Here is a 12,190-nt window from a genome sequence, read left to right as displayed (position 1 = left end):
TCCTCTTTAACGTGACATTATTCACATGCCAACACATTCCCATAGGCAACTCCTAGTGAGCTAGCTGAAATTCTGCCGCTTCCCCTGCTACCCAAGAAAGCAAGCAAGGGGGAGAATGTTAGGGGAATGCATCTTTGATCAACTAAAAACAGTTTTTTTAAGTAATGGCTTGAGAGTTGCACACCATAAAGAATATTAGCATCTAATTAATTACCTGTGGCACATTTGACAGCTATGTCATGTTACCATGACTGATAAACTCCGTATTTCCTAAATTTTGTGCTTTAGGCTCATCCAGAAACTTAAACTTGGTTTGTTGTTTTGTTGTTGTTTTTTTTAATTTGAAGATAAAGGAAGGCCAAATTTAATTGAATGGTAATGTAAATTTCTGGGAACGATTTATAATTAGAATGAGCTTGTTACAAAAGTATTTGTAGTCAGTTATTTTAACACCACATATTACTGAAAATTATCATGGGATAGGGTTTTTTTTTGTTTTTGTTTTTCCTTTAAAGGTCAAACTAAAGATATTTGAGGAATTTGAATTTTTAGCTAGTCATTCTTTTGTCCAAGAAGAATTCATCACACATTAAACATAGGTATTACATAAAAGTTAGTTTTACTCTTTGTGATATGAAAATGACTTGTTCTAAAGCTTTCCTAATATCATATTTGATACACTCTTGATTTTATTTTAGAACCTGTATAGTAATAGCTCTTTTACCTGGTTTTCTTAGAGATGTTATAAGGAAATAACTATTAATGTCATTAACATTTAAAAATTTTCTAATGGAAGGGACTCTATTTTATTTATGGGTAACTTTGAATATTAAGGGTGTTTTTTATTTTTGTGTTTTTTTTTTTTTTTTTATTGTAAGATATTACGAACTGGATCCTTATAAAAGTCTCCGTGACAATTTGAGGAACAAAGTGATCATTGAGTATCCAACATTACATGTGGTATTAAAAGAATCCAGTAATGACATGGAAGTTCTTCACCAAGGTAAGTGTGCATCTGTTTGTCCCTGTAACACTTAGAGTAACTCTAGGGAACCCGAGCACTTACGTGACTGTCTTTATTTCTTCGTATATGTGTTTTCCCACTGTATTTACACACTTAACTGAATTTGCTCTATAGCTACAGTTAATTCTGTAAGGAACCAAATGAATGACTGCTGATTCTGTCGTGTTTGAGAGCACATAAGCTTGTCATAATCAATTTAAGATGAATATGTTTGAATGGCTGTAAAAGGACATTCTTTGCCTTCTTGGAGTTCTGTGTGTTTTTGTCTTTTTTTTTGAGCTAATAGTCTTTAACAGTCTGTCCAATAACAAATAAATTTATTCTCTAGTAAAAACTCTCTCTTTAGGGATTCCTAAAATGAGGGATTGTAAAACATTTTTAGTATCCTACATTATAGAAAGAGATATATTTGAAAGAACATCATGTTAAAATTTGGACTGTGTTTAAATAAGCTAGTGCCGTTGCCTTGACCTTTATCTTTTTTAAAACCCCCTGGTTTTATTTTCTTTGATTTTGTTTCTTTGTCATTTTCGTGATTCTTTAAAAGTAGATACTGACCTTCTTTGGTGAGTAGTGGAGTTGGGAGGAAGTATGAAAACTGGAAATAGTACATGTAAAAATTTAGTATATAAAATGACTTACCCATGTTTGCAACTGCTGATTAAAGTAAGCTGTTTGTGTTGCCAAATACACCTCCAGTAAAAGGATGAATAAAATTCAGAAATTACTTTTAAAAAGGGAGAGAGGTTACTCAGCTTAAACCATTAGATACCACTTTCAGCTAAGAATTACAGTTACAGGACAAGTTTCATTGTAACAGTCTCCAGAGGACCATTGAATCCTTGGATTGGATTGAAATCTATTTTTTAAATAAAATTATTTGAAATATATGGTTTAGATTTATTGTTCTGCCAGCATCATAGGCTGTACTAGGCAGTAACCTTTGTTTTAAGGTGTTCTCTTACATGTGTATAATAGGTTTTTTTTCTTGGCAAAAGATGAATAGCAGAGTTTTTATTTTTCGAAGTGGGCAAAACTTTGTCAGTGTCACAGTTTGACTTAGATTTTTAGCTAGCAAACATGAAGTTTCTGATAATCACTTATGGGCCTCTAAATCCTTAGGTTAACTCTTGGCTTTATGTCTTTCACAATTTGAATGAAAATATCCAATTTTATTTTCTCAAATTAAATTAGAAGTGTGTCGTAAATGTCCAGTTTCGCTTTTTTTTTAAGCTGTGTAAAATCTTACTTTTTCCTTAATATAATTCACATAGCTCTCTAAATGCTGGTTTCAGGGAAAGATGTTTGGTAATGTGGGTTACTAGCCAGGGCAAACATGTCTGTGTAAATAAACATAGCACACACAGCCCCTCTTTCACCTTGTTTAGGAATGCACACTGAGGAAGCCTTCCTGTAATGAAGCAAAAAGAAAAGGCTACTTTTGTAGTATATTTGGAACCTGATTAAGTAAAATTTGCTATGGGGGGGGGGGTATGTGATATTTATTTGACTTATTTACAGGAAAAAAAGTGACTGGTGCTTTCAGGATAGAGGATCATTTAGAGCTGCTGTAGCAAAAAACTTAGTCTGACAGGATTTGAAGGACCATACCACTGTTGTCACATCAGAAATACACACACTTTAAAAATAATGCCAGGTCTTTCATACGTACATATCTTTGTGTGAGCACTTAACATATCTGATTCTTTGTACATTCTCAACAGCTTTGGATGTTCGGCAGGGTGGTCCCTTAATGCTGGAGGAGGGTTATATAAGAACAGGGCATTTTCTTTGGAGAGCCTTGAAATTCTTTCTCTCTCCGGAGGAAAAAATGTTGGATTTTGATCTTGAGTTCAGAGCACAAGGTGTCTCTCTTCTAGTTTGGGAAAAATGTGTTTCTGGGCTGGGATTCAGTGGTTTTCACACTTGATCATTGTTATAATGTTTGTTATGGTTGTAGATTGCCATAATTTTTTTTTCAAAAGTCTGCCAGTATTGATGGGCAAGAGGCAAGTTTTGTTTGTTTGCTTTCTGCTTTTTAAGGAATGTAAAAGGTTGACTGTAAAAGGTTGAGCAGTTAAGGTAGCCCAGTAGATTGGGAATGTGGTGTGCTTGGTCACCATCTTTATCAGTCCAGCGGGAAGTGCTCAGAATGGTGTTTCTTACTTCACAGATCCCTATTTGCCAACGTAAGTTAGTAGATTTAAATGACTTAATAAGAACATGCTGCATTTCAGTCTTAGGAAAAAAGAATGGAGTGCTATTAAAAGAAGAAAACAGGCAACTTCAAGAAAGCAAAGAAAGAGTTTTCCCCGAATTGCAATGCCAAATACTACAAAGCTCCATTAATTTAAAAATATCAGCAAAACATATTTCTCTGTTGTTCTAAGATAACTCAAAATTAGAAAACGTCTCTGCCTTTAGGAAGGAATCCAAACCAAGATTGATGACTTGAATTAGTGAAAATACATAGCACAGCAGCTACTCATGCATCAGTCCCTTGTTGGGCCAATAAATCCTTTCATCCATTCTCCTCCCCTCATTCCTCCTTCCCCCACCCACCCACCCCCACTTTTTCTTCTTCTCTTTCACGGTGTGTGTGATACAGTGGGGTAAGGAGATGAGAATGGATCTCAGGCACACGAACAGACATCTAAACTTTACAGGGCAAGAGTTGCTATAATAAAATCTGTATAAATTGCAAAGAAAGCCAGAGAAGAAACAACTGACTTGTATTATCATGGAGACACTTGGAAGGACTCTGCTGGAGTTTGTAAATTTCCACAAGCATCAGGACCACATCTTGGATGGAACCTGTCTCAATGTTTTATTTATAAAAAGGATTCAGGAGACATCATCTTGGTTGCTGGGACAATCTGAAATCTAGGTAACATCGGCAAACCCCAAGGAACTCGGCGGTTGAATATGAGGCAAGATCTAGGGTTATGATTCCAGCGTCACCTCCTATTAAGCTGTGGGCCCTTGAGCATTCACTTTACCTCTGAGCTTTATTTCCCTTATCTTTTTAATAGAAATAAATGGCTGTAAGCCTGAAGCAAAATAATCAGTATTTTAACCTTAACTTTATAGTGTTTTAATACAGGATTTCCCTTTAGCTTCACTGTGCCATGAAATAGAGCTGTTATTCTGGTTCCCATTTTGCAGATTGCAAAACAAAAAGAGTGACCTGCATTCATACTGATTCAGCAGACAGGCTACGCTGGGAGGTAAACGTAAGGGGGAAAGATCTAGTTTCTGTCCGTAAGGAATCTCAGCTTAGTAAGTGAATCATAGTCTTGCTGTAGTAAGGACAGCTCCTTTAAAGGAACTCCATTTCTGCTGTATGCTATCTTTCCTGTCAAAGGAAGGAGAAGGCGATTAGCTAGTCTTCTCTCAGCCTGCATTCACTCAGCATATACTGACCCTCAATTTTAAGTTAAAAAAAAATTATGGAAAAATTTATTCCAACCACACTTGGCCAGCCTATGTGATAATAGTGATCTTTTCAGTGGTACCAATATGGGATCATAACCACACTGTGAAGTGACCATTCCCAAGTCTTCCACAGAGTCAGGAAGCATGTTGCCTCACAAAATATAATTGCCACTCTCAGACATCGTCTCTTTATTGTGGCCAGAACTGTATATCCCGGCTGCCTGGAACATGACATGGTTTGTCTGTCCCCATGAGCAGTGCTGTTGGTATGCATCAGAAGGAAGGAGAGAAGAATGAAAAACAGTACAAGCTAAACAGAATCAGTATAAACACTTGACTGTATGTTTACTTATTTTTTTCAGTGAAAAGTGAATCTACCAAGAACATTGGCAATGAAAATTGAGCACTTCTTCTGGAGGAAGAAGGCGAAAATTCCCAGACAATTGCAGAGGACTGTGCATTGACTAGCTGTTGGATGACTGGGATATTATCAGCGGGTGGTTGAAATTTTTTGTTTCTCTGAAAGTAATTAAACAATCTAAACTAAACTAAAAATCTAAACATTTTTTTTGAAAAAGATGTAGCCTCTTAGATTGACTTGTAAGGCCCTTATTCCTAAGAACTCTTTTTCTGCACCTGATCAGCATAGTGCTTATTTTAGTTAGGCCCAGGGTTTTAATATGCTTAATTCTGTAGGCTGAAAACTTTTTTGTTTGTTAGTTTGATGCAAGACCGGACCCAAGGATCACCTGTGTCTGCCGCAAAATTGGCATCCTTGTTAACAGAACCTCACTAAACATAAAGGCCGTGTGACACATCCTGTATCCACAGGAGAACTGATCTGTCAGTTGCCCATTTTTGTCTTTGGGATTCTTTGTAACTTATTCTCTTGACATGACTGAGTGGATCTTTTACTTGGTTAGCATCCAGTAGAGTGTCACATGTACAGGATGAAAAAATACTCTTAACTACTATTCTATTCAGTTCAGAAAATCAGTGGCTCCTCATCGTTTGAACCATCGGTGCTTACGAATTTGGGTGTCCTTGTTTGCACAGTGAGCTGTGTCTTATTATGAATTCTGTGCCTTTCATCCTGTTCCCATTTCACTCTCCTCATTACCACACAGGGGTGTTATGATGAGCAGTTTTATGCTGTTTTGAAACATCTAGCAATAACTAAAGAAAAAAAAACCACTTGGAACTCTTCAAAGTGTTATTGGAATGTATATGTGCATTTATGTATATACATGGCTTAATTTATACCTTATGGCAGCTCTGTATACATTATGATCTCACATATTGAAATTAAAGTTTCCTAGTTTTATTGGAATTTATACAGTTATGAAATTGCAATATGGCTATAAAAGAGTAAAAGATGATTACATCTGTGTTGCATCTGTGTATTTAATGGTTAAGAAAACAATGATAAAATTGGACATTGGTGAATTCATTTGTAGTTTATAATTGGAATAAGTTTTAGACCAAAAGGAAGCCAGAGACATTAATTAAAGAAGCTTGTGGAAAAAATAGAATAATGAGAGGATGAGCATAGGAGAACACAAATACGTGTAACTTGGGATCAAAACTGGAGAAGAGAATCCAAATACAATAACGCCACAAGACCTTTAGCCATAAAAGTAATAGTGGAAATATGATTCCTAGAAAATAAGGCCTTGAAATTTGAGAAATAGGTATACTTCCTCAATCAACTTCAGGAATCTTCCTGTGCAGTGAAAGGTTTGTGTAGAATTATGTTTTTCACAGTATTTATGGGGAGACAACTAAATGGGATTTCACAGGACTCGTATTTAATCTGTAAGTGAAATTTGTTTTCTCTAAAGAGGCAAGAAATAGGATGAACTGGGGGGCTCAGTCAGTTAAACATCTAACTCTTGGTTTTGGCTCAGGTCATGATCTCACAGTTCGTGGGATTGAGCCTCACGTGGGGCTCTGCGCTGATAGCATGGAGCCTGCTTGGGATTCTCTTACTCCTCTCTCTCTGTCCCTTCTCTTACACATACACACACACACACACACTCTCTCTCTCTCTCTCTCTCTCTCTCAAAATAAATAAACATTTAAAGTATTAAAAAAAGAAGAAGAAGAAGAAGAAACAGGATGAATTCAATCAAATGCATCACAGAATTGTTCCTGGGAAAAGTAGGATAAAGTACACAACAGGAATGTGTGATCTGAATATCCGGATGGAGAGCAATTTCCTGACAGTGAAATCTGTGATGACATAGTCTCATTTCCAAGAAAAGTATTGAATTCCATCTCTTCTAGAATTTAAATTGAAAACTGGACAACCGAAGGATTTATCCCCTGTCCAGGGTACTTTTCCCCCCTGCCCAGGAAGAAATTGAAAGGGGGGGAAAAAATCTACATGATGTAATTCATGCTTGCCATTTCTATAGTCTAGAATTCTATTAGATTTTTCAATTATAGACTGTTCCTTAGGAAAGAATTTAGTGTAGTTCCCGTAAATATAAGTATCCATTCATTTGATTAATATACATATTTATTCCCACAGGATTTACAACAAACATGTGTTAGTGAATAACCACGGCAGCTGGTTAGAGGGGGTGAAGTTGGAATAATTCACTGAGAGCCCTAGAAGTTCATAGTATTAAGACTTAATTTCTTTTTTTAGAGGGCCTCTCCATTTGGATTCTTGACAAATTCGGATGAATAAACAAACTCCCTGACCCATGTTAAGTTCAACATCCTGCATTTTGTTCACAAATCACATTTTAAAAGTAGAAAAGCTTCACCTGGCCTTCTTTATTTTTTAAACAATGATTTCAAAGGCAAGGTAGGCCTTTCATAATTGCTAATTATTGTATATGGGATTAATAGCCATAAATTACAGTAAGCAAAGCTTGCACCTGTTCATATTATAAATAGGAATTAAAGAAAGTTACTATAATAGATAGTAAAGATTCCAAAGTGTAGTTGAGCCAATTTGTTTCCCTGTAGCAAGTAGTGCTATTCAGGTTTCACGGTGTATAATAAGATGTTAAAGGTGTAACTAATGCCAACAATTTCCTTTATACATTTGGTTTAATTTGGTTGACGTATACAGTGTGTTCTACCCGATTTTATATTAGTCATTAAATTTTAAGTAAAGATACCCAGTCTGCTTTTATTTAACCATACACTACTGTATTAAAATTTATTTTCAAGTGGATCTTGTACGCTTTGATTTTTTAACCAGTCGTCTTTCAGTGGCAAGTAACAGAAACACAAGGTAGTGTAAGCATGAACGGCAACTTATTGGCTCATATACACAGAAGTCCAGGCATGACTTGGTCTAAACACCCTAAGAAGCCATCCTTCCATCTCCCATACATACTTAGCTCTGATTTGTTTTTTCCTGGGTTGGTTTTCTCTTTCAGGCAGACTTTCTCTTTGGGGAGGGAGGAGAGAATGGTAGACAGCACCCATGGGCAGTTTTGGCTTACATCATCATAACCAAAGCACGGCAGTGAGTTATGTAAAATTTGGGAAAGAACTTTGATTTTGCCCACATTGGGTTACATTCCATCCCTTAGCTGATGAGGAGAGGAATTACCCCAAAGGAAGGGGAAATTATCAGAAAAAGGAGAAAGGGAGCAGGAGAGGAAAGACAGTTCCTGAGAATCCAAAACTAGCAGAGGTCCATTGTACCCTATTTGAGTTAAATAGCAAGAGGTTTCTGATTTGAAATAACATGAGTAAATTTCAAAACTAACCTGCAAACCCTCATTGGCTTTAACTAGAGATTTTAATTCCTGCTTGATGCCATTGCTGCTTTCAGTTGCCATGTTAGGCGTTGAAAAAATACTTTCCGTTTGTGTTTGACGTTATGTTGCTGCTGGTTTGATCACATGCACATAGCACCAGTCCGTTGCCATCACAGATTTGGCAACTTCCAGTGTTGTCAACATTTGAGAAATTTTGATACTGACATTAGAGTTGAACGGGAGGAAAATACTTCAAAAAATGAATACTACTTTAAAAAAAAAATAGGCCCTTAGGGCACCTGGGTGGCTCAGTTAGTTAAGCATCCGACTTGGCTCAGGTCATGAACTCATGGTTCATGGGTTCAAGCCTTGTGTTGGACTCTGTGCTGACAGTTCGGAGCCTGGAGTCTGTTTTGGTTTCTGTGTCTCCCTCTCTGCCACTCCCCCACTCGTGTTCTGTCTCTCAAAAATGAATAAACATTAAAAAAAATTTAAAAATAGGCCCTAAAATAAACTTTTGGGGATCTTACTTCACTACAAAGTATTTTCTTTCAACTTTGGTCAGTGAAAGCTATCTAAAGTATGTGTGCATATGTTCTTTAAATGAACTATAATGTAAACATTTCCCATATTGGAGTGTGGTGGACTGCACTCATTTTGAACTTCATAACCAAATGTATCCTTTGGTCTTTGCACACAAATCTCTTGCCAGTTTTCTTTTCTTGCTGAATCAAGTACCAGAATCCTTACCCTTTATGACTTGGCCCCAACCTCCTGAATTTATAGCCTTCTCTGTCTCTCTCTCTCTTCCTTCCTTCCTTCCTTTTTTCCATCCTTTCTCCCCTTTTTCGCCCTTTGCCTCGGTCACACAAAACAACATAGAAGATATCTGTACGGACGTCCCAGGTTTTTCCCCACCCCCGATGTGCCTGCCTTTTTGCTCATTGTCTCTACAAGAATGTATTCTACCTATTCTTTGAGATCTAGCTTAAGCAGTCATAGCTGTGATCCCCGCATGTGGAAGTCCTAGTTATGATCACACTGTATGTGTCTCTTTATTGGCTGATGCTAATGCCATACTGGTTATTAAATGTTTGGGGTGTTTTTTTTGTTTGTTTGTTTTGGGGGGGGGTGGTTTTTTTTGTTTTGTTTTTTGAGAGAAAGAGCATGAATGGGGGAGGAGCAGACAGAGAAAATCTGAAGGTGGCTCCACACTGTCAGCGCAGAGCCTGACACGGGGCTTGGACTCACGAACCATGAGATCATGACCTGAGCCACCCAATGCCCCAGTTATTAAGTGTTTTTAATATCCTATTAATAATAAGAGTAATAGCTAACATGTATCAATAGCTTACAAAATACCAAGCATTATTCCAAGCACTTAAAGTGCTTGGATCAGCATTTAAGATTTCTCCCAACAGTCCAGTGAAGTAGATGTGACAGTAAAGCCCTGCTCTAAGTGGGGGCACAAAAAATTCCGTAACATGACATGGGTTTGTATTATTGCAGGCTGAAAGAAATGACAGGTGAGCTAATATACCTAGCTGTCCAGGAATTCCTACTGTCTAACTTTTTTTTTTTTTAATGTTTATTTATTTTTGAGAGAGACAAAGACAGAATGCGAGTGGGTTAGCGATAGAGAGAGAGGGAGACACAGAATCGAAACAGGCTCCAGGCTCTGAGCTGTCAGCACAGAGCCCGATGCGGGGCTCGAACTCATGAACTGTGAGATGATGACCTGAGCTGAAGTCGGACACTCAACCGACTGAGCCACCCAGGCGCCCACTACTGTCTAACTTTGGAGTCCCAAGTCCATTCTGTAGTTTGGCACCATGTGGTGGCAGATGTCCACTCAGGCTAAAATGTCAATGAGACAGTTCTGAGTCAGTCCTGTATCTGACTTGTCCTTCTAGGATAACAGAATGAGTCCAAAAATCTAGGTAGTCAGTGCCTGTTTCATCAACCTTATGTGAGATTAACCTGCCCTCTGCTTCCCCACTTCTGAAACAGCCTGAATTTCTTCCCCAGCTTCACCTTCCTTCTCCTATTCTTCACCAAGAGTTAAGAATTTGAGCCCACATGGCCACTTTTGAACAGAGGCTAGGTGGAAAATGGAAGTGGTTGTGTTGATAGCATTGCTGATGGGATTTACTGTAAATCCATTTTACAGATGGAAAACCCAAGACTCAGAGGTTAAAGCTTATTCTTAGGTCAAATTGTTAAATGAGAAATGATAGAGCTTGGATATTTTCCTTCACTTGATTCCTCTCTGCACCTGAGATTATCTTTCTATTTAATTATTGCTGAAATTCTTCTAGTCTTAAAGGCCAAGCCTGTGGTTGATTATTGCGTGAGAACATAAGCACAGTTTCAGTCATGAAGTAAGCCCTCAGTAAAGACTGGGCATTGAGGGGCACCTGGGTGCTCAGTTAAGCTTGGGACTCTTCATTTCAGCTCAGGTCATGATCTCATAGTTTGTGAGTTCGAGCCCCAATCGGGCTCTGTGCAGACAGTGTGGAGCCTGCTTGGGTGTGGAGCCTGCTTGGGATTCTCCCTCCCCCTCCCCCTCCCCCTCCCCTCCCCCTCTGCCTCTGCCTCTGCCTGTCCCCCTGTCCTGCTTGTGCTTTCTCTCTCTCTCTCTCTCTCAAAGTAAACATTTAAAAAAATACGTATTAAAAAAAAAAAAGATTGGGCATTGAGATGAGGTAGGAGGAATAGGAAAGCACTCTAGGTTGAAAATTTTATAAAAATTTTTAATTTTTATAGATTGATCTCTTTCAATCTACAGCAAAAACCCTGACTGATAGGATGATAAATACCAAGAGCTAAAAACCTAGAATTTAGCATGAGCAAGGCACTATTGTAAACATAACTGTTAACATTGAATCCTCACAATCCTGAAATAGGTACTGCTGTATTTCTTTGAATCTAAAATGCATTAATGGTAAGATGTACATTTTATGTAACTTTAAGAAAGAAAAAAAAAATGCTGCCAATTAAATTAATGACCTAGTGCTTTTTAAAGAACTCAATTTAGAATGTTTATACTTACATAAAGAGCTCTTTTAGGCATTTGATTTCAACAAATCTAAGACTCCATCAATTTGTACAACACACTATTTTGTATACCACCAAGAACGAAAAACAGCTTTATTAACTGTGTGACACATCCTGACTTGAGATGGTGAAATATGAAACAATAATGTAGAATTGATGTAATGTGGTATTGAGATAAATTTTTATATCATTCTATGCTCATATAAAAACATAAACGTAAGTGAAATTAACTGGGTAAGGCATCCTGAAGCTTCACGACAATCAGGACAATGATTTATGAACCAAAATATTGAAAGGCTGCAGTTGTCCATTTGTGCCACCAGAAACAGCCACCAAGTCCACATTTGCACAGGCAGTGACAACTGCATCGTGACTGTGGCCTGGCCAAAAGCTATTTTAAGACTAAAGAGTTCAGAGATGTTAAAGTGTGGGCTCCAGAGTCAATTAGGTGTGTTACCATCTTCCCCCTTTCGTGTGATACGAGCAAGAAACAGATCCAAACACATTAGTCACAGGAAGAGGAAATAGGTAAACAAGGATTCAAACCAGGGCCAGGTGGGCTTCAGAGGTCACATTCTTAACTTTTAGGCCACATAGCCTCCATGGGCTCCGTCTGGGTGATCAGACTACTTTTAACATTTTTTGGAAAAGGACAGTTTCTTTACAATTTGTGAAACTGCTTTTCTTGGAGGTTTTTCTCCTCAATGATGGACTGGTTTCCCCCCGTGTGTTTAATTCCTCTTGGGTATTTCATCCATGTTACTCACATATTTTGCTGGTTTGGGCATAAAAACTTCAATCGTTTCAGTTTGTTTCAAACCAGCTGTTCATGCTAATGCCGGTTTCTTTCAGTGGATTCCAGGGTCTGGGTATCAAGTCTGCTCTACTGTCCATTATGAATTGTGAATTGTATGCTACTCATTTGAGCGCTGCTCAAAGCAGTTGCAGC

General features: G+C 37.8%; 1 protein-coding gene across 4 annotated transcripts in view; it reads left to right on the top strand.

Annotated features, from left to right (window-relative positions):
- The window catches only part of ZNHIT6 (zinc finger HIT-type containing 6), a 105,760-nt gene that overhangs the window by 52,595 nt on the left and 40,975 nt on the right, over positions 1 to 12,190 (top strand). For 2 of the 4 annotated variants that reach the window (XM_027058705.2, XM_053214367.1), the window contains exon 9: positions 879 to 1,003. In XM_027058705.2, coding sequence (XP_026914506.1) covers positions 879 to 1,003 — 125 coding nt within the window. Of the gene's footprint in view, positions 1 to 878; positions 1,010 to 4,821; positions 7,648 to 12,190 lie in introns of those variants that run through there. The other 2 variants (XM_015070390.3, XR_008295018.1) reach the window with 2 other exon arrangements.

This window comes from Acinonyx jubatus, chromosome C1, assembly GCF_027475565.1.
Source record: "Acinonyx jubatus isolate Ajub_Pintada_27869175 chromosome C1, VMU_Ajub_asm_v1.0, whole genome shotgun sequence".
Classification (NCBI taxonomy): Eukaryota; Metazoa; Chordata; class Mammalia; order Carnivora; family Felidae; genus Acinonyx; species Acinonyx jubatus.
Note: the sequence above shows the minus strand (reverse complement) of the source record. Positions and strands in the feature narration are given on the sequence as shown.